Raw genomic sequence first — 22,664 nt, forward strand, 5'->3', positions numbered from 1 at the left:
TTGCAAACTTAGTGACTGTCCATCACTATAAGTTCTATGACGATGTAGCTGTTCCATACTTAAGAAGATGTGGATAATTTTGGCTCACTATAATACCAGCTGATGACACAACGGCAAGTGAAAATAGTCACACAGATGCATAGGCAACTAACAATTTAGAAAAAAAAGTAAAATTAAGGACAAATAGAGTAAGACAGGAAAAAATCTTGTGTTTTTTTCTCTATGAGATATCAGTAATTGTTGCAGGGCCGATTAAGAAGTAGGTCATGGGAACTCTTTATTCTAATAATTAGTAACATTATTTAAAAATATTTGGCATTTAGCAGCTCAGTCACAATAGCTGGACATTTCTTCTGAAATGTGCTGACACACCTGGTGAACAGTCTGAAAGCCATACAATGTGAAAAACAGGAATCTTTAATCTGCTGCCATGTTTTCAACTCACGAGTTATCAATACACCCTTTATAAAAATAATGAAATGCTGCTTTTTCATTTAGCTGTTTATCTTAATAAAATTAATATAATCATATTAAGGTTCATCCAGATGTCTGTTTTATCATAAAATACTGGCATTTGATTTCAGTTGCTATATTTAAGTTTCAATTCATACTTGGTTGGCATCAAACAGTACCAAGAGAATCAGCATCATTGTAGTGAGAATCAGCATAGACTCTGGCATTTGGCTACCCGGGAACAAGTTCTATTCTGCTACTTATTGGCTGTGTGACTTTGGACAGTTAAATTAATCTCTCTGTGTCTCAATTCCTTAATTTTCAAAATTGAGGTAATATTTGTCATGGCTAATAACTGAGATGGTTTAAATATGAGAACAAGCACTTGCATCAATTCAGAAGGCAGCAGTTGTCACAACATGCGATATGAATGAAAGTTCATTGTATAGCACTATACATGTGCTGTTGTAAGGCACACATGATAGAGAACTCCAATGAGTAGGTATGAATGGCACTAAATCCAGTGAACATCCTTGGAAGTCTGTAAAGGAACCCATCTCCTGCAGGGTATCAAAAGCTGAGGATTAGGTCTAGGACTTCATTATAGGTAGCAGAGCTCCCTTGAAGGTTGAATTCTCAGCATATTCTTTTTCCCAAGTCTGCTACATCGAGGTCAGGGAACTAACTGGGAAGGAGTAGGACCCAGAAAAACAGAATAGGAAAATCTGAGTTCAAGAACTCAAAAAACTTTGCAGAGAATGATGGTTTCCAGCTTCATCCATGTCCCTACAAAGGACATGAACTCATCATTTTTTATGGCTGCATAGTATTCCATGGTGTAAATGTGCCACATTTTCTTAATCCAGTCTATCATTGTTGAACATTTTGGTTGGTTCCAAGTCTTTGCTATTGTGAACAGTGCCGCAATAAACATACGTGTGCATGTGTCTTTATAGCAGCATGATTTATAATCATTTGGGTATATACACAATGAGAACACATGGACACAGGAAGGGGAATGTCACACACCGGGGACTGTTGTGGGGTGGGCGGAGGGGGGAGGGATAGCATTAGGAGATACACCTAATGCTAAATGACGAGTTAATGGGTACAGCACACCAACATGGCACATGTATACATATGTAACAAACCTGCACATTGTGCACATGTAACCTAAAACTTAAAGTATAATAAAAATAAATAAATACATTAAAAAAAGCTTTGCATTGCTTGATTCATCTGAAATCTACAGATTTCAGAAGTGGCTCTTTCTTTCCAGTTAACAGCTAGCACTCACCTTCTCCTTGAGATTATTTAGAACCTCTGCCTTATAAGGGAACATGTCACCCTTCCAGATTTACCCCTCTTATCCCCTCCTGGCCACCAGTTCAATAACAAAGGTGAAGGTCCAACATAACCCAGCCATGAAAGGGCTGGCACTGCTGAGGGAAGAAGGGACTACATTCCAATAGAGCTGCGGGACATAGTCAACTTGGTGTAATAAAGGACTGGTCCCCAAAGATGCTGGATCAAACAGGGTGAAACCTAAGGTAAGATAAGGGCTAGTTTATGGATAATGAAGCACTTTGGCATAACAGAGAATGTACCACCCTACAGAGGACTCTAGTAGACAGTGGTAATAAAACTCCAGTTGGCTCTGGAAAGTTGGGAAGAAGTGATGGTTTATTGTAAATGAAATTAAAATTTCTAGAATTTCAATGGCAAATGGTGAAGGATGGAAGGGATCCAAAGGCTCAGAGAAGTGAGCACGCTAGAGTAGGTATGCCACCCGAAGCCAAAGTCCATCAGTTAACTCTGTTCTATGAGAAGCTGGAGGACAAAAGTGAGAAGGAATGAGCTAGTGAAAGGGATACCAGCATCCAAAAGAAGTCCTGTGGAAGCTGTCCTCTATAGACTAAGGCTGGTAGGAAAAGATGCAAATGGTAGAAGATGCTACACAGAACTGGGCTCCAGGAGAGCAACTGAGATGACAGGATCCTACCATAACAGACCAGATGATGGCCACTAACTGTCAAAAGCAGGGTAGGCTCAATTATCAGAACGAGTGACAAGACTAGTTACAGCCAGGGGCACCTTAACTGCAAAAAACTTTGGAGATGGTTACTAGGACACAAAGTTCCAGGAGACAAGATAAATGGATTGCAACAGAAATATTGCTTCATTTATATGATTAAAATAAATCAGTTAATAAATTCATGACCTTTTGCCCCATTTCTGGCCATAAACCAGTTCTCAGAAGTATAAGCAATGGTATATATTTCAGTATAAACTGAAAGAGAGGATGAGTTCTCAGGAGGAAGGACTCTGTCCACTCATTTATATAACTGATGATTCCCTAGTCCTTCCCTAAAGAGATCCACAAGTGTTTACTGAGGTGACCATGGGAACCTCTGGGGTAACCACTGGGCAAAGGAGGACATCCACACATTGCATGGAGATTAACCATCACTGCTGAATAAGAACCTGAGTTGATATTAAGACCCAGGGACCTGAAGCATCATTGTGGCCCACTGTCAAAGTGGGGGTAGATGGGGTATGGAGAGTAATAAACGGAGTCCGTGATCTAGTCTGGCTCACAGTGAGCCCACTCAGTCCATGAACTCTCTGGTGCTTGACTATATGGTTAGAATGAACATACTCAATAGTTGGCAGAATTTCCACACTGGTTCCTTGGCCTGTGGGATAAAAGCTACTATAGTGAGGAAGGCCAAGTAGAAGCATCTGAAACTGTCACTCCTCTCTCTCCTCCTCATTAAGAAGATAATTTAAAGATAACATTGAATCCAGGAGAGAAAGAGGTCAGAGTCACTTGATGAGTGACTCCCTCACATCCTCATTTAATGCTTTACTCTGGTCTGCTACAAAAATCAGAAAGATGTGAGAGAATGACGAAGTATTACAAACTCAACCAAGTAGTAGCCGCAGTTGTAGTTACTCTGCCAAATGTGGTATCTGCTAGAGAATATTAATACAGCTTTGTGGCAAAGGAGGCTAGGGTACATCCTAGACTCCCCAGCAGTGGCCTGTAGTAGCCAATGCGAGGTGCGATGCACACTGCTTCTCAGCCTTCCATGTGCATGCCTTCATTTCTCCTTTTTTCTTTTTTTAACTGTGTGAAATAGACATGAACCCTGGCTAACTCTGGAAACTATGTTGATAATAATAGAGCCTAAAACACATTAGGTGCCTAAATGGCTGTGCGGACAAAAGTATCCCACTAAGCTGTTCAACAGCATAGAGTTGTCATGTAAACACAAAATATTCTTCTTTGGAATTTGAACAAGCAAAAAGGGAGGCATTAAAAATATGCAAACAGAGAATAGGGGATTACAACAAAGGGTTAACAGGAAAGAGTGGAAAGCTAGTGTAAGAGTCACAATCACTGACTGATGAAAAACTTTGCTTTCATTCCATGCATTTGACTTGTAACCATGCAGGTAATGGTTTCATGTTGCCATGAAGTATTAATATATTTAGTAGCTTTGTTCTCTCCAGTATTATTAGTTTATTCTAAAAAGAAGAGTACATTTTTCCATTTTTTTTTTCTTTTTGAGATGGAGTCTGGCTCTATCCCCCAGGGTGGAGTACAGTGGCACGATCTCAGCTCCCTGCAACCTCCGTGTCCCGGGTTCAAGTGATTCTCCTGCCTCAGCCTCTAGAGTAGCTGGGATTACAGGCGCCCACCACCACACTTGGCTAATTTTTGTATTTTTCATAGAGATGGCAGTTTCACCATGTTGGCCAGGCTGGTCTTGAACTCCTGGCCAGGCTGGTCTCGAACTCCTGACCTTAGGTGATCTGCCCGCCTTGGCCTCCGAAAGTGTTAGGATTACAGGCATGAGCCTCCGCGTCTGGCCTTTTTTTCCCAAAGTTAATGTCATATTCTATAAAAGGGAATGTTTGGTATGGAACTGTAAAAGTTTGAATACAAGTAAATAAGGATTTAGAAAGATATTCAAGGATTAGGAATACAGAAAACAGAACATGATTAGTCTCAATCCTTAGAGTAGCTCAAAATATAACTGAGAAATTAAGAAATAAGTAAGTAAAGACAGAGACTATGTGTCAGTGTTAGAAACAAGAAGAACCCTGAAATAATGGGCCTCCATTAGTACAAGAGTGTTGCGACAACAAGCTCAGAGCTAGCCATTACTTCTTGATAAACAAACTTACAAACCTGTTACCATAAATTATAAATTAATCTATACTGGTCAGGTGCAGTGGCTCACGCCTGTAATCCCAGAATTTTGGGAGGCCAAGGCAGGCGGATCACTTGAGGTCAGGAGTTCAAGACCAGCCTGGCCAACATGGTGAGCCCCGTCTCTACTAAAAATACAAAAATTAGCTAGGCATGGTGGGGAGCATCTGTAATCCCAGTTACTCGGGAGGCTGAGGCAGGAGAATTGCTTGAACTGGGGAGGAGGAGGTTACAGTGAGCAGAGATGGCACCACTGCACTCCAGGCTGAAAAACAAAAGTGAAACTACATCTTAAAAAATAAATAAATAAAACAAACAATAAATTAACAAATTAATTAACCTATACTAATCCTGTACTCTGTCATTAAAAACAAAAAAAAAACTTTTGTTAAATCTTACTGAGAAGGTCAAAAGATTTTTCCATAACATAAAATGGTTGGCTTAAATTTCCAAGAAGTATTTATTTGTAAGTTTTAGGCCAGAATATGGTTGGGTTTGTTTTGGTGTAGAAATCTTTTTTGTCACCTAACACCATAACTGTTTCTCATTGAAAATCAACTTTACTCAATATAAGTTAACTTACTGTGACATCACTGACCTAATTTTAAATAATTCAAAATTTTGAAAATGACTGACACTTTCCTCCAAGTAAGAAACACAGGTAAAGGTATATTTCCTCTGTATTAGTCCATTTTCATGCTGCTGATGAAGACATACCCAAGACTGGGGAAAAAAAGAGGTTTAATTGGACTTACAGTTCCGCATGGCTGGGGAGGCCTCAGAATCATGGTAGGAGGCAAAAGGCACTTCTTACATGGCAGTGGCAAGAGAAAATAAGGAAGAAGCAAAAGTGGAAACCCGTGAGAAACTCATCAGATCTCGTGAGATTTATTCATTATCACGAGAATAGCACAAGAAAGACCGGTCCCCATGATTCAATTACCCCTCATGTGGGAATTCTGGGAGATACAATTCAAGTTGAGGTTTGGGTAGGGACACAGCTCATCTTCCTTTTAAAATACTCTTTCAAGTAAAATAATTAACAGATAACTTCACATCTCAATGCAGAATCTCAAAACAGTCAAATTCTAACTTTGATACTAAAAAGTTACCTTCATTGAGAAATACAGTCCTGCTCCTTTACACATTGCTAGAGACACTGAAATAGTCATTTACAGACTTGTTGAATTTTATTTTTTATATTTTAATCAAAATGTCTTATTTGGTAGTTCTACCCCCAGAGTGAAATAGACTGAAACTCATCAACGAATTCATTGAGAGAAAGAGATAATTAAATATGTCATCCACTGCTCTTCAATTATTTTTGCCAAATTTTGTGAAGTTACACTCTGAATACAGAGATTTTAGCAGTCCAGGTACGATCATTCCTCTGCCGCTTTATATAACCCATATTCTTACAATGTGCAGGTTAAAACAAGGCCAATGGCCTCATTGCTGAATTAAGATTTTCATATTGTACACGCCTGAAAGGAAAATGTGACCTGAAATGGGCAGAATAATTCTAGGATTTCCTGGTTATAAACATACCTTGAAAGGCATTTGCCATCCAGCCACATCTTGTCTCTAACTACTAATGTAACCTTGGGTAGAGAACTAGACTTTGTGGTGCCTCTGACTTCAAGTATTTTAGCCACATCAGCAAAATCAACCCTCACGTGGAGGAGGATAAAAAGGGGAGTAGACAGAAGACTCCCATCTTCAAGCATTCTCATCCCACTGGGAGGAATATCCCCAGCATGAGAATGAGCACATCAATTTTTCCTAAAATCTGATACTATCATACATCGGTTTCCTCTCACTCCTATCATGCTAATTCCTTCTTGACCATCAGCCCTCTGATTATAATTTGACTTCTAATATGGTATGTCTTTTGGGAGGGGAGCAGTGAAAAAACATAAGATAATATGGACCTCACATTTTCTTGATGCTGTTATTTTCTTATAAATTACCAAAGTATTAATGAGAGATCAAGCTGCACACTATTTAAATTACTATCATAGATATATTTCTCGTTATGATCAGTGAAATTAGTTTTATAGTTTTCCATTTTTAAACAGGTATGCCGTATGAGGAAGGAGGCTTTGTTTTTCACCTTTAATTATTCTCTAATTTTGCCAGACAAGCCAATGGAAAAAAAACAAAAAGCAGAAGATGGGTCAAAACTTGTATGCATTGCTTTTACATGAAACACATTACTACAAATTCACCTCTGTCCATATTACCCAGGTTCAGCCTCGGTCCCCATCCTAAGACCAGTCTATACAGGAGTGTTAGGTCACTTTCCGAAAATCTCAAGGCTGTTGTGAAAACATAGACCAAATAAATGGGTATAGTGCCTAGTGTAGGAGAAAGAATAACCAATAATACCAAATTGCTGTTTGTCTTAAAAGCACCGTAATTTGAATGCTTTTACATCCTAGCATCTCCATAAATGGCATACATTCACAGTTCAGAGTTTGGGCATACTGTCCAAGTAGAAATTAAAATGTGAACCCTTACATTCTGACTCTAAGTTGGACATCACAGTGGATATAAGAAGTTATTGGAAAAATATAATTTTGTGGTCATTTTACATTCTCAATGAATTTTAAATACTACTTAAAAATTAGCTGTTCAATTTTTTATAAACCTTGGACACTGGTGGAACAGGAGCTAGGTTTGCACATGCATCCAATAGAGATAAATTAGGATTCATTTTGAAGGAGTTGTCTTATCCAACTTCCTTTTTGTTAAGAAAAAAAATCTGACATTACAAAGTATAAAAGGAAAGTTTTAAAAACCAGGCAGTTTTTCCCCTATTAAATAGTTTCTACTTAAATTCGTCTTCTGAAAGTTACAGGATGATGCCTTATTAGCTTTGAGTATTAATAAATGACCTCATTCAATTTAAGCAAGTTATAAAAAAAAGTATTCTGAAGGGAAAGAGTGCTGCTACTTCCTCAAATGAGGAAAGTTAGTATCTAAATGTTATCATAAACAATGTACTTTTGCAAGTAAAAGAATGATATGTATGACATATATATATATAATATATATACACTTTTAAGATAAGTAGCCACACATTTTACTACTACTTCCTCAAATGAGGAAAGTTAGTATCTAAATGTTATCATAAATAATGTACTTTTGCAAGTAAAACAATGATATGTATGATTATATATATATATATATATATATACACACACACTTTTAAGATAAGTAGCCACACATTTTAACTCATCACTTTTCAGATACTAATGAACAAAAACATATAGGTTCTCAGTCCCTTCTCCCCTAGCCTAAACTTCTACAGTTTCTGCTGCATAAGAAGTCTGCATGGTATGGCAAAGGGCAGTGTCATAAGAGCACAAAATTAAGGTAAACAGAATGCTTAATGACCTCACAGAAATCTAGTTCTCCTGACCCATTTGAATTGTACTCTTCACTTGCCCTCCACGATTAAATGTGTTAATGCTTATGCATCGTGCTCAATAGTTCATTTGGTACTTCTTACTGAATAGGAAACTTTTAGACTAATCCAGTTTTAAAATAAAGGAAGGTGTAAAAGCTAACAACATTATAAAGTTAGGAGTGATGTATAAAAAATGTGAAAGAATTAGGGCAAAATAGGATATAAAGCTCCTGTACCTATGAGTACTCAGAGTTCCAGCACTGCTAAGATGAGTTGCTAAAATTGAGATGTGTCAAGATTTACCATTTCAGAGCTTGAGTCTAGATTATGACAAGTCTTCTAAGCACTTAAAAGTTAAATGAGCACAGAGTGGATAATGAGACTTTTTCTTTCTCTAAAATGTAAACCTGATGAATGATGCCTGAAAGCACCACCAGTCATTTTTATGAGTCCTCAGCAAAGCAATACAAGGCATTTTTGTTTTGTTGTTGTTTTTTTCTTTCTCTGTACCTAAAAGGAAGATTTTCTTTATTTTAGCTTTTCTAGGATGGTCACATCCCCTTTTGGAGACAATGTTACCTCTATAAACTTAAATAGCTAAGATAATATACTTTCTTCCTACATAATAAAAATCAAACTATAAATATAGTTTAGGATATAAATTGTAAATATGTATTAATAATTTTATATCCTAACTAGGATTTTAGGATTATTTACAACAACCAAAAGTACATACATGTGATAATGAATTGGTTACAATTTACAAAAAGTCAAATTACAGATATACAATTGTGTATAATATGAATAATTTTTTATATGAAAACAGAACGTAAATCCTGTAAAACAGAAATACAGTGTAGGAGGAATCTAAAATTAATTATCTTTGTGAAACTTAAAAAAAGTATATTAATATTAATGTTTGGCTCAAATATTTTTTCTGTTGTTTTCAAGCCCAGTTGTCAAAGATTAACTTCTAATATCAAAGACCTGACAAAAATTGTATGAAAGTGTCCTATTTCTATTGAAAAAAACCTCATCAATTAAAGCATTATTTTTATTAACAATAATTCTGAAGTATTTTTTACCATGTAAAAAAGGATACACACCTACAGGTCTATAAACATTTTCTTCTCAAGGAAGAGGGTCTTGAAAATATAATATTCAATGCTTGATAACTTAATCCCATGAACATATTATAAATTTGCATCAAAAATATCTATTTCCATATTCAATTTAAATATGAGAGTCACCTTGAGCTGTTTCTTAGAATCTAAATGTAAAATGGAGAAATATCACCATTTACAAAGGGAACAGTAAAATGTTCTATGAAATATACCCAGAGAACCCTTGAAACAAGCTAAGGGGGCCAGAGGGGAAGAGGACAAATAGGGTTGGAACTGCACATTTCTTTGGGAACCGTGACTATATATTGATTAAATATTTGGGATAAAAATATGATAAAAATTATATATGTAGCAAAATAAAAAAATCCACTATGATGCAATTCAAAGTGTCTTCTGCAATTTATTTTCTTTTTTCTTTTTCTTTTCTTTTTTTTTGAGATGGAGTCTCACTCTGTTGCCCAGGCTAGAGTGCAGTGGCGCGATTTCAGCTCACTGCAACCTCTGCCTCCTGGGTTCAAGCAATTCTCCTGCCTCAGCCTCCTGAGTAGCTAGGACTACAGGTGCATGCCACCATGCTCAGCTAATTTTTGTATTTTTTGTAGAGATGGGGTTTCACCATGTTGGCCAGGCTGGTCTCAAACTCCTGACCTCAGTTGATCTGCCCGCCTTGGCCTCCCAAAGTGCTGGTATTACAGGCATGAGCCACTGCTCCCAGCTCCAATTTATTAAGTAGAAATTTTGTCAATAGCTTTAAACAACAAAGTACCAGTTTTAAAAAAAGGAGAAAACCTTCGAGAAACAAACAAAAAAATAAACAACTTTCAAGGTTGATACTAACAAAACCTCATCTTTATTCCAGATTCACATGTCTGACTACTTGCTTAAGAATTCTACCTGAAGGTTCAATGCATCTCTAACCTAATACAGCCAAACAAAACTCCTGTTCCCCACTCTAGCCTACCCTATTTCTCTCTCACTTTTCAGAATATTTGTAAATAGTACCGTCATCCAACAAGCCAAAGATTAAACTGATAAATCTGTTCAACAAAGGGCATCATGAACAAAGCTAACAGACAGATGATGGTGTCAGAAGAGGTATTTTGTCATGTTAAAAACTGACATGATATTCATATTTAAAATATACAAGGAACAACTACAAATCAGTTTAAAAAATACATCATCTACATATAAATATGGGTAAAATCTAGTAACCACAGGAAGAGGTGTTCAGACTCATTAGTAATTATAGAAATTTAAATAAATACAGTGAGTTACCACATGATTCCTATATACTTATATCCAGAAATTTTGATAATATGAAGTGTTGGTGGGGAAATGGGGCTAATTCTAAAACACAAATTAAAAAAAAAAAAACAAAAACCATGTTGCTGGCCTGCTAAGACCATTCCAGATAGCAATCTGACACTAGTCAAATAAAACAAGGACATGTCTTATGTTCTAACAATTTCTTTCCTAGGTATATATCCCAAAGAAATACACAGGTCCTTAAGGGCATATATGTGAGTCTGTTTATTACATTATTTGTGGTGGTAGAGCTGAGTGGGGTTGGGACACTAAGATTTTGAAGCAATGTGCTATCCACCAGAGAGTGGATGGGCAAATGTACTAGTTGTCCATCACATAGTGCTATTAAAAGGAAAAGAATCAATGCAGACATAACAACATAGATAGATCTTAAAAATATAATGCTAAGTAAAAAAAGATCGTCAGAAAAGACATGAAGACATGAATGAAGCTTAAATTTACATCACTAAACAAAACAAGCTATTCTAAAAAGACTACATACTGTATTATTTCAATTATATAACATTCTGGATAAAGAAAAACTATAAGAACAGTAAAACGATCAGTCTCCCTGGTGTATGGGAAAAGTGGGGAGCAATGAATATGCAAAGCTCGAGGGATTTTTAGGGTCTTGAAACTATACTTCATGGTATTTGGTGGCTACATGATATTATAGGATTTATCAAAACCTATAGGGCTTTACACAACACAGAGTGAACGTTATTGTATTCAAATTTTAAAAAATCATTTAGAAAGTTGGAGGATCTCGGCAAAGAATGTAGACTGTGACAAGAAAATCTAATTGTATTACAAATATATGGAACAACCTCATTGTATGGGGTAAGAAAGGTACTGACCTAACTTTGGAAATGAATAGAATCTGTAAAACTAAAGGCAAAAGGACCTGCACATAACTACTGCACTCGAGCTAATAAAGTTGTTTCCTACAGGGGTACACGTTAACAATTCTTATATCTGCCTACAAGTTCTTCATCTCCATCTGAGACCACCGCAGCCTGGATTTCATGGTCCATATCATTATCAGCATTTTGGTCAACGCCATTCAATAAGTCTCTAGGGAGCTCCAAACTTTCCCACATTTTCCTGTCTTCTCCTGAGCCCTCCAAACTGTTCCAACCTCTGCCTATTACCCAGTTCTAAAGTTGCTTCCACATTTCCAGGTATCTTTACAGCAGCGCCCCACTCCTGGGACCAATTTATCATGTTAGTCCATTCTCATGCTGCTATAAAGAACTGTCTGATACTGGGTAATTTATAAAGGAAAGAGGTTTAGTTGACTCACAGTTCCACATGGCCAGTTAGGCCTCAGAAAACTTAACAATCATGGTGGAAGTGGAAGCAAACATCCTTCACATGGTGGCAAGAAGAAGCGCCACGCAAAGGAGAAAAAGCCACTTATAAAACTATCAGATCTTGTAAAAACTCACTCACTATTAGGAGAACAGCATTAACTGCCCCCATGATTCAATTATATCCACCTGGTCCCACCCTTGACACATGGGATTATTTCAATTCAAGGTGAGATTGAATGGCGGGGACACAGAGCCAAACCATATCACCACCTATATCAGAACTTCCCCCACAAACATTTTTTAACTGTTCTGATTACAGCTTTAGAATTAATTACAAAGATACAGAGGAAACAGAAATTATTAAGTGACATAGTGCCATAAAATCAGTTCAGATTTTGGAAAACTCCATAGAACAAATGACAATGTTTTTTCAAAAAAAAAGTTAAAGGAGAAAAAGAAGAAGATGAAGGAGAAGAAGAAGAAAAAATGGAGACAGAGAGACTTATAGATTAAAATGGATTTTAAAGAAATAGCCAATTGCAACGTGTGGATGTTGTTTGGATCCCTGTTCAAATAACAAACTATGGAGAAAACATAATAAACTATGTTTTCAAACTATGGAGAAAACATAACAAACAATGGAGAAAACATAAACACTATATTTTACCATATTAAGTAATGATTTTTAACTTTATTTAGGTGTAATAATGGCACTGTAGTTACGGTTTTTAAATTATACTTTAAGTTATAGGATACATGTGCAGGTTTGCTACATAGGTATACATGTGCCATGGTGGTTTGGGGCACCCATCAACCCGTCATCTACATTAGGTATTTCTCCTAATGCTCTCCCACCCCTAGCGCCCCACCCCCTGACAAGCCCCAGTGTGTGATGTTCCCCTCCCTGTGTCCATGTGTTCTCATTGTTCAACTCCCACCTATGAGTGAGAACATGCGGTGTTTTGTTTTCTGTACTTGTGTTAGTTTGCTGAGAATGATGGTTTCCAGCGTCATCCACGTCCTTGCAAAGGACATGAACTCATCCTTTTTTATGGCTGCATAGTATTCCATGGTGTATATGTGCCACATTTTCTTGATCCAGTCTGTCATTGATGAGCATTTGGGTTGTTTCCAAGTCTTTGCTATTGTGAACAGTGCTGCAATAAACATACATGTGCATGTGTCTTTATAGTAGAATGGTTTGCTATGTATAAAAATATCTTTAAAAAGTCATAAAAACAAAATATATTTTGCAAATCACATACAAACAAAAAGATAAAATGATATATTATTATGGTTTCCTATGTAATGTAAAGGAAATCTAGAGAACGACAGAAAAAATAATCAGCAAATCCAAACCAAACAATGAAACAAAGTGATCAGTGATGATAACGTGCCATGAAATAAGGAGCATGATTAATGCAACTATTTCCACTAGAAGCCCAAAGTAAAGAAACCAAACAAAAGCAAAACACAATAGTAATTTTATATGCATGGCCCTAAACATTTTAATTTTCATGAAATTAATGTGAATCATTTCAGTCTTACAAATGAAGACACTGAGACTGACAGAGTTCCTCAGGATTGGCAGTCAGTATACCACCACAGTCAAGCCTCAAACTTCCCACTCAGAGTCAGAAGCCCCAGAACACCTAAACTTGTATGAAGGAATTTAAAATTTCCAGCCCTAACAAACCACTGGATTGTGACGCCATGTTGCTTCTTCATACTCTCGCCTATGAAATATCTATGCTCTAATTAAATATGATATACAGTCTCCTAGTTCCATTTCAGTTATGAATGCTTCCCTTTCTTTGTGTCTAGTTCCTTTCTAGAAGAGCCCTGTTGCAATAAACTTGTTTTTCACTTCTATACTTATTTTTTAAGAGTTTTTAACATGAACAGATGCCAAATTTTGTTAAATGCTTTTTCTACATCTATTGAGATGTTCATGTAGCTTCTTTTTTGGGGTATAAATGCACATTTTCAAGTAAAAAGCATTGTAGATAAAAGGAACAGAGAATGAAATTTTGAGCATCGATTTATTAATGTTGCACATCATTTTATGCTAAGTTCTAGTTAGAGCTGGTTTCATAAATTGTTTTAAATGAAGTGTATGTTAAGGATAATTTTTTAAAAATTATACACTATTTAGCTTTAGAAATAAAATTCTTTAAGACAACCTGGATGACATGCAGTATTAAGTGTTGCTGCTAATAATCTTAAAGCCACATTTAACCTATTCAAAGTTCTGTCATGAATGTAGCCACAATGAACTAGTGCTTTCAAGGGCAGCAATCTGTACATCTAAGATGTAAGTTCAATGAACACAACGTAAGATCTGCATACTGAGTTGTATCTATGGCCAATTGGTCTAGGCTCTTGTCATTAGAAACTGCTTCAATTTGTTTTTCTCAGGGAGAGGATAATGTAGCAATTAAGGGCATGAAACAGTGCCTGTGTGACCAGAATGCCGGGTATATGCCATCTCTGCACCTTGCTAGCTGTAAATAATACCTTGTGCTTATGTTTTTTCACCTGAGATATTGGAAAAATAAGAATAGCTACTTTACAGAATTGTTGTGAGCTTGTTATACAAGTTAACAAAAAACAAAAACAAACAAGTTAATATACATAATCACTCAGCATGGCGCTGGACACATGGTGAGACTCTGTCAGCATTAGCCATGATCACTATTTTCATTATGAATGAAGAGCCTGGCTGCTCCCCACGTTTGATAATTGTTATTGATAACTAAATGTGAAGCTCCTATCTATGAATATCACTAAACCCTCTCCATGCTAACTTATAGGACAATGAGGTATGTAAGAATTTGTCTGAAATAGCTGGTTCCCAAGGGGAAGTCCATGGATAGACAGGCTCAGGGCTTCTATAAACTCCTCAGATAATATTTAAAATTTTAAGTGCGTTTATAAAGGTACAGTTTTATGGAGAGAAGGTTGACAGTTTTTATCACATTCTCAAATGGGTTTATGAGCCAGAAAAGTTAAGAATCTCTTTAAACTCTAAAAGATAAAATCCAAAATCTTTCCCTGGCACAGGAGCTGATATCTAATTGCTTCTCTGCCCACCTTTATCTACCACCATCTCCTTTTCTCTCCGAGACACAACAGGTTTTCAACAGTTCTCCCAAATAAACTGTGCAGTGTCTTAACTGCACACATTTTGCTCATCTTGTCCCCTCTAGTGGTCTCCTGATCCCTTCCCTCTTGGTAACACTGATTCTTCTGCCTATTTTGAGGCAGGCTCAGGAACGCCCTCCTCCAGGAATCCTTCCTACGCCAGTCTGTGGCATGGCATGTGCTGCTTCTCTGGGCTCCCATAATATTCTCTACATACTTGCAATGCTGTTTTTTTTAAAAATCTCATTCTATAGCGTTGTTATATTTAGTGAAGAGACGGTTAGCTCTTTGAGAATAAATTTTCCACCTTCAATCCAGCAAAGTGCCTGATACAAATAAGTCCTTAATAATATTTTGATCGAATGAATACATTTTAAAAATTGTTCAATGCCTTTTATTTTCATATGGCTTTCTCTGCTCCTGGAAATACTATATAGTATGAAATAAGCTCAGAAAAAAATGTTAAGATCCTTTCATAGCTTTCAATTACTATTACCAAAATTTCAGAGAGTGCCCACTTCTTAATAGGCTAGCATCACTCAGGAGAAAATCAATCCTCCTCCACTGTCCCTTGAGCAACATTTTTGTATGTTAAACTTGCCTGATAAAATGAGACCAATGTTCTATACTCTGTGCCTTTTACCTTGAGGACTCCTACTAGGGATAAAATTGGCTTACTGTCATAAGACAATTGGAAAGGCCAATGTTTCCACAATGAATCAATTTTGGGGGTCCTCTGTCATCATGCCTTTTTCCACAGAGGAAGCAATCCAGTTCCTCATCAACACTATCTCAGCTAAAACAGAATATTCTTCCTTCTTGATAAGAAAACTGATTACATCTATTCCTTTCTTTCTATTTAGAAATTTATCTACATGCAATAGAAGGTGGCAGGTAACTGGGTGCAGTGGCTCACACTTGTAATCCCAGTGCTTTGAGAAATCAAGGTGGGAGGATTGCTTGAGGCCAGCAGTTCAAGACCAGACTAGACAATCTAGCAAGGCCCTACTTGTAAACAAAATTTTTTTTTAATTAGCCAGGTGTGATGGTACATGCCTATGGTCCCAGCTAATTGGGAGACTGAGGCAGGAGGATAGCTTGAAACCGGGAGGCGGAGGTTGCAGTGAGCCAAGATTGCACCACTGCACTCCAGCCTGGCAACAGAGTGAGACTCCATCTCAAAAAAAAAAATTCTGTATGTATGATAATTTTCATAATTAAAAAATTGATTGGGGAGAAAAAAGCCATATAGATTATTTCAATGCTGATATGGATATGTCCCCACTCAAATCTCATCTTGAATTTTAGCTCCCATAATTCCCATGTATTGTGAGAGGGACCCAGTGGGAGGTAAACGAATCATGGGGGCAGGTTTTTCCCATGCTGTTCTTGTGATACTGATTAAATCTCACGAGATCTGATGGTTTTATAAAGGGCAGTTCCTCTGCACACTCTCTCTTCCCTGCCACCATGTCAGATGTGCTTTTGCTCCCCTTTCACCTTCTGCCATGATTGTGAGGCCTCCCCAGCCATGCGGAACTGTGAGTCCATTAAACCTCTTTTTCTTTATAAATTACCCAGTCTTGGGTACGTCTTTATTAGCAGTGTGAGAACAGACTAATACAAATGCTTACTCCTAGGTGAACCTCATAGTGCGTAGAAAATATGTAAAACTGGTTATTTTTTTCTTAATCCTTTTGGAGCCTTCCATATGTATCCAATAACATTTAGAGAGTAACTGTGGATTCTCATAAAGAAAAGGTATAGAAGTAGCATTCAGAAAATTCCTAGATTGTTGATGGATTTGCCATGGATTCACTATGTTGTTCTATGCATAGTTTCTTCATCTCAGAAGTAGGAAAAATGTACCTAGCCTGCTTACTTAAAAGGGCTGCTGGGAGAAGCAAATGAGATGATGATGAAGGTAGTTCATAAACTGTAAAAGTATTAAGTGTACAAAAGTGTTCAGTATATAAGTAAAAATGTTATTGTTTTTTAATTTTCCATCCTTTTGGATAGAGAGGATATTTCATAAATCATGCACGGTGGTCAAGAGATTTAGTATATTAATATTCAGTATATCTTCAATGTTTAGACTATCGAATCTACTTAATATTTTATAAGCAGTTTCTCAGTCTGATTCAGAAAACAATATGAAATTGGGAATACCTCTCCTCTTCTATGTTTATTCAAAGTAAGTTTCTCTTTCTGTGTGTGTCTATCACCTTAGGTTAAATCCTGCTAACCTGCTTTCAGAGTCTGAAACTTCTTAAAAAAATTCCACTGGTATACTATTCTGTATATATCTAAGTCAAGTATCATAATTCAGATAATAACAAAGTTATGAAGAATTAGTTAGAGCTTTTAAAAGACACACATACTAGTTTTCAAAAAAAAAAACAAAAAACAAACAAAAAAAAAACCCAACAAATCCTTCTCAATAGACCTGAGATCTAGAATCCTTACTTTCCTTTTTCTTAGTAAAACTGTGTGGTGTGTGTGTGTACTTATATATTACATGTGTTCTATGTATATGTATGTATTGTTGGGGAGGGAGACATCTTATACAATTCCTTGAAAGAGCTTCAAAATATCTAGGGTAAATGTATGGTCTGAATAAATACCCTCCAGCCCCACCTGTCCCAGCTTAACTTTCTTTGTAAAATTTTCCACTTTTCTTCACTTTTAGTTTTGATTACTTTCAGAACAAGTAAGATGAAAATTCTCCCACATTTGGAGGAAAAAACCTTAATTGGCCGAGAACTAGAACAACCCAGCTGGAGCTGTATGGAGCTCTTTATATAGAAACTTTCACTTATGCCAATCTTCTTCCCAGAGGCTCATTTCATTTCCCTGCTGGTAACACTCAAATCACTTCACAGTTCATTGATAACTGCATTGGCAACCTTTTGTTTTCAATCAAAGGAAGATGCTGCAGCAATGCTCAATTGAACTAAGTATACATGACACAGTGTACCAGTGTCCTTGCCACAGAGGACTGTGGGAGGGGGGATAAAGGAAAAGATGACATCCTGCATCCAATATTCCATTACTTTACCTAGAATTGGATTATGATAAATTATGGTGACAGAGCTCAGACAAATGCTGATGCCATCTTTTCTATTGTTGCACCTGCACACAACACTCTTATGGATTGCATCAAGTCTCCAAACTGATTCTCTGTCACTCATGGTTGAAAATGAAAGGCCAATGTACACATAAGTTTTTAAACAATTTCCATGAAGATTGAATTTGATATTTCCTCCCTTACTGCTTTGAAATCACTGAGGCTCACAATAGGTTTTTGCTGATGAACACCTTTCTATAAATCTTCCTTGGTGAAAGACTTCTCTAAGGTCAAGGAACCTCTATGCTGTGTGGGTGAGAGGCAGGTATCAGGGTAGTGTTTCACTCCTTTCCCCTTAAAACATCATCATATCTAGGTTGCTTTAAAGCCCACCACCACCACCACCACCACCACCACCACCACCATTATCTGCATGTATCTGTCCAGCAGTAACATGCTACCAACCACCAAAAGAAACAATTACTGCCCCAAGTAAGCACCCAAAATACAAGGAAAAGGCAAATGTCAAATGTGAAATAAGTGGAGCAAGTTATAGCCTCTGACTCTTAACCAGGGATGTCCAGGCAGCCCACATTTTATAAGAGGAGGCAATACTGGATGCTTCTGGTAATGGAATAATGCATTTAGATTATCTAAAACTTCCTATTTATTTAGACTTGGCTAGCATTAAACTGTGAAAATTGTTATTTCATCTTTTATCAAAATATGCAATTATATGTTTTTTAAAGTTCAGAAACAAGAAAAGTTATAACTCAATAAATTTTGTTTTAGGTTTAGAGTATTTGAGGCCCAAAGGAGAAAAAAAAAATTTTTTTAAAGTGCTTGGTTGTTCCTCATGTTCCTCACGCACTTGCCTCCCAATTCATCTGTTGAAACCTAATCACCAATGTGATAGTATTAAGAGGTAGAGCCTTAGGGAGGCAATTTAGTAATGAGGGCAGAGCCCTCATGAATGGGATTAGTACCTTTAAAAAAGAGGCCCTAGAGAGCTTAGTTGCCCCTTCCGCCATGGAAGAACACAGTAAGAAAGAGCCAACCAGCCAAGGGGCCCTCACCAGACACTGAATCTACTGGCGTCTTGATCTTGGACTTCCCAATCTCCATAAACATGAGAGATGAATTTGTTGTTTATAAAACCAAGTTTATGGTATTTTGTTATAGCAGCCGGAATGAAGACAAAAGATGATAAAAATGATCCAGATGAAGGAGGTTTAGAGGGTTTATTTGGAAATGCTCCATAGAAGACAAAAATTTTGAGTAGGGTTTTAAAAGACAAGAATGACTTAAAAATATTTTTGAAAGTGTACAGTGAGTTCAAAAAACCAGAGAAAAGAGTACTTGTGGAATGTTAAGACCAGTTTTCCCTAGACCAGAAAAGGAGTCTAAAAGGTTTGACACAGAGTTCCACCATGCCTTAGCCCCATACCACAGATGTTCAAGTAGAAGAAGTGTCGAAGGGTTTATAAGAGATGTGGAGCTGGGGTTTGGGCCAGCAGATTCTTTTTCTTTTTTCTGGAAGAAAATATTGGTTAAAAGTAGGGTGAAAAGTACTTCTCCAGTGTATGCTGGTATAATTAGTGTCCATGAACACCTGCAGCACTTTACAAACATGCAGCATGGCAGCTCTCAGTCATGCTGCGCAAGATACAAAGGCAAAATCCCAAATACGTGTGCCATGGTTTTGTTTTTAACTTGGAAAAATGGTCTCACCAAAACAGTTTTATAAGCCATTATTAGTTCCCAGTTTAGCACAAAAAAATCAACTTCTATAAGGGAACAACAAAAAAGGGTAAACAATAATACAAAAGAAAACAAATGTATTTCAACTGCCCTTCCCATTTAATACTCAACTCATAGTAATATAGTTTCTACCCATATTGTGCCATAAAAACGTATCAAAATTTCTTCCTGGCTTTCTACCTTATCAAATTTCTTCCTGGCTGCCAAATCCATTGTATCCTATTTATTCTTGATATCCAAGCTCATCACTCTTTTGCCTTTTTACATATTGACAATTTTCAAGGTATACCTCCAGGCCAGAGCATATATCCTTTTAGGCAATTCCATTTGGTTCCAAAGATAGATCTTTCTCTTTATATCCCAGAGTCAACTGATCTTCCCATTTTGATCTGCTCTTCCCATTTGCTCTATCTCAAAGAAGAACAGCACCCAGTTCCCTAATGCAGGATGCAGTTATTATACCGACTCCTCCCTCTGCATTTCTACGATGAAGACTTCTGAGCACACATCCCAACAAACTCCATCATCTTTCCTTCACTCTCATGTTTACTTAAGTTTACTCACCATTTGTTCCTTGGATTTCCAAGAGAATTGGTTGGCCTCTATTTCCTCAATAAACAATCTATACTCCCACCAAATTAAACTTTCTAAAATGTCAATCAAATGCCACTCCTTTGATTAAAAAAACCCTTAAAACCTGACCTTTATTCTCAATATAGAGACCATCTTCCTGGGGATTCAAGCAAGCCCTCATGCTCTAGACCCTGCTTCCCTCCAGCTGCACCTCCAATGGCTCCCCGTGATCCAGCAATTTGCTGTTCCCCAAATGTGCCAAGTTCTCTTGCTTTATATTCCTTCCACATTAAATGTCACTATTCCTTTCTTTGCCTGACTTCTTAGCAGTCTTGAGTTCAGATATCATCTCCATATCACATATGGAGTCTTGATATCATCTCTTAGAAACTATTCAAGTCTCCAAAACTGATTCTCCATCACTCATGGTTGAAAGGAAAGGCCAATGTTCACGTAAGTTTTCAAACAGTTTCCATGAAGATTGAATTCGGTATTTCCTCCTATACTGCTTTGGAATCACTGAGGGATCACCTTAAGTTTTTGCTGATGGATATCTTCCTATAAATCTTTCTCAGTGAAAGGCTTCTTTAAGGTCAAAGAGCCTGCATGCTGCGTGGGTGAGTGGCAGGTATTAGGGTTGGGGACCACCGGCCCTGTGTCCTGTCTGGGTAAGATGCTTTATTCCTGCCATCCCCCTAGCTCCCAGTGTTTTCTCATACATATTTCTGAATTTTAATATTTATTCTGTCTCTTGTACTAAACTGTGAGCAGCAGAACAAAGGCAGTGCCTTTTATTTCTGTACTCTGAATGCCTACCACAGTGTCTAACACATCATAGGTATTTACTGAATGTTTGTTTTTGAAGTATCCTACTCTGTGAATCAACAAAACAGACAACAATAGCTACAAGGTAAAGACAAGTGTGTAGTTTAACTTCTTAAATGAAAATTAGTTTAATTAAACATGGATAAAACCATAGAGGAAAATTTTCTATGGACATTTAAAGGGAACACTAGGGCACTTAAAAAATGAGAACTGTATAGCTCTGGAATTTTATTGTCTTATTTCATACTAAAATACAAGGTTTTCCTGCTTATATGTATGAGATTAACACATACTACAACAGGATAGGTTTTTGTGTTATTTTTTAAAATGTCATGTAGAGGAGGAGGAAACAACACAAAAGAAAGGGGAAAGAGAAGAAGGAGAGAATGAGTATTGAAAATTGTTCCCTAGAAAGCCGGGCAACAATTGAAGAGAGGGAAAAGAAGAGGAGGCTTAGCGAAGATGTGTCTGTGTGTATTCCATGTGAAGAAGAACCTGCTGCATGGCATGGCAGAGCAAACAAGCCAAAGAAAGGACAGAGCTAGGCAAGGACACAATTTGAAGGTAAAGAGTATTTCGGCCAGGCGTTGAACCCTGAGTGGCAAAACTTTCCCAGGGCAACAAGCTGAGGTGGGTGTAGGCCAGGTAGGAACAGGTATTCACAATGCGCCTTTTGGAAGGCAGAGGGAGGTTGGGAAGGTCAGTGTAACAGGGCATTTCTGGTATGAAATGCCTAGTGGTCCTTTTTCAGACTCTTACTGCATCAGATCTTTTTCAATTTCAGTATCAATCACCTACCAAAGAAACACCGCATATAACCTTGGGCAGATCACATAAATGTCTCTGAAATTGCTCATCTATAAAATGATCTCTAAAGCTTTAAACTATTCACACTATTTAATAGTTTATTATATTTAATAATACATATTTAATAGTTCTGTGACACTATGTAGTTTATACTAGGAATTCTAAAAGGCCAAGCAACAATAAAAATTACATGAAAGATACAGAGGAAGAATAAAATAATAATGATTATTCCAAAGAAGGGAATTAAAACGGGTAATAAATAGTGTGGGAAGATTTCAGTGTTGTCTAGAATTGAGAACTCTCTGTTGCCTACTCAAAATGACGCTGAGAATCACTTCTTTGATGTTATCACTGATGAGGTTGTGCTGGACATGTGCACACAAGGGTAGACCGACCCAAACGCCCAGTTCTCAGCAGAAACCACCAGGCATAGCAAATTTATATCATGAATATTCAGCTTCTATCAAACTCTCAGCATATTTTATCATATTCATTACCAGCATTACAAATGTATAATGTAAATAATGTTAGGACATTATATAGTAAATAATTGATCTGGTGAAAGAGAAAAAAAAAACAAGCAGCAGTAAAGCATGACTAAAATGATGAGAAGGAATATTTACAACATATTTGCAAGTTTGCTCAAGTGAGATAAAAACTG

The 22,664-nt window shown here is 37.0% G+C and overlaps 1 protein-coding gene across 5 annotated transcripts in view; it reads right to left on the reverse strand.

Annotated features, from left to right (window-relative positions):
* The window catches only part of TPK1 (thiamin pyrophosphokinase 1), a 391,781-nt gene that overhangs the window by 109,670 nt on the left and 259,447 nt on the right, over positions 1–22,664 (reverse strand). Inside the window, exon 8 of one of the 5 annotated variants that reach the window (XM_063708823.1) lies at positions 5,428–5,481. The exons of the other annotated variants lie outside the window; for them this stretch is intronic. Within the exon in view, the coding sequence (XP_063564893.1) occupies positions 5,428–5,481 (54 nt within the window). The remainder of the gene's footprint in view (positions 1–5,427; positions 5,482–22,664) is intronic. 5 annotated transcript variants of the gene reach the window in all.

This window comes from Gorilla gorilla, chromosome 6 (genome assembly GCF_029281585.2).
Source record: "Gorilla gorilla gorilla isolate KB3781 chromosome 6, NHGRI_mGorGor1-v2.1_pri, whole genome shotgun sequence".
NCBI lineage: Eukaryota > Metazoa > Chordata > Mammalia > Primates > Hominidae > Gorilla > Gorilla gorilla.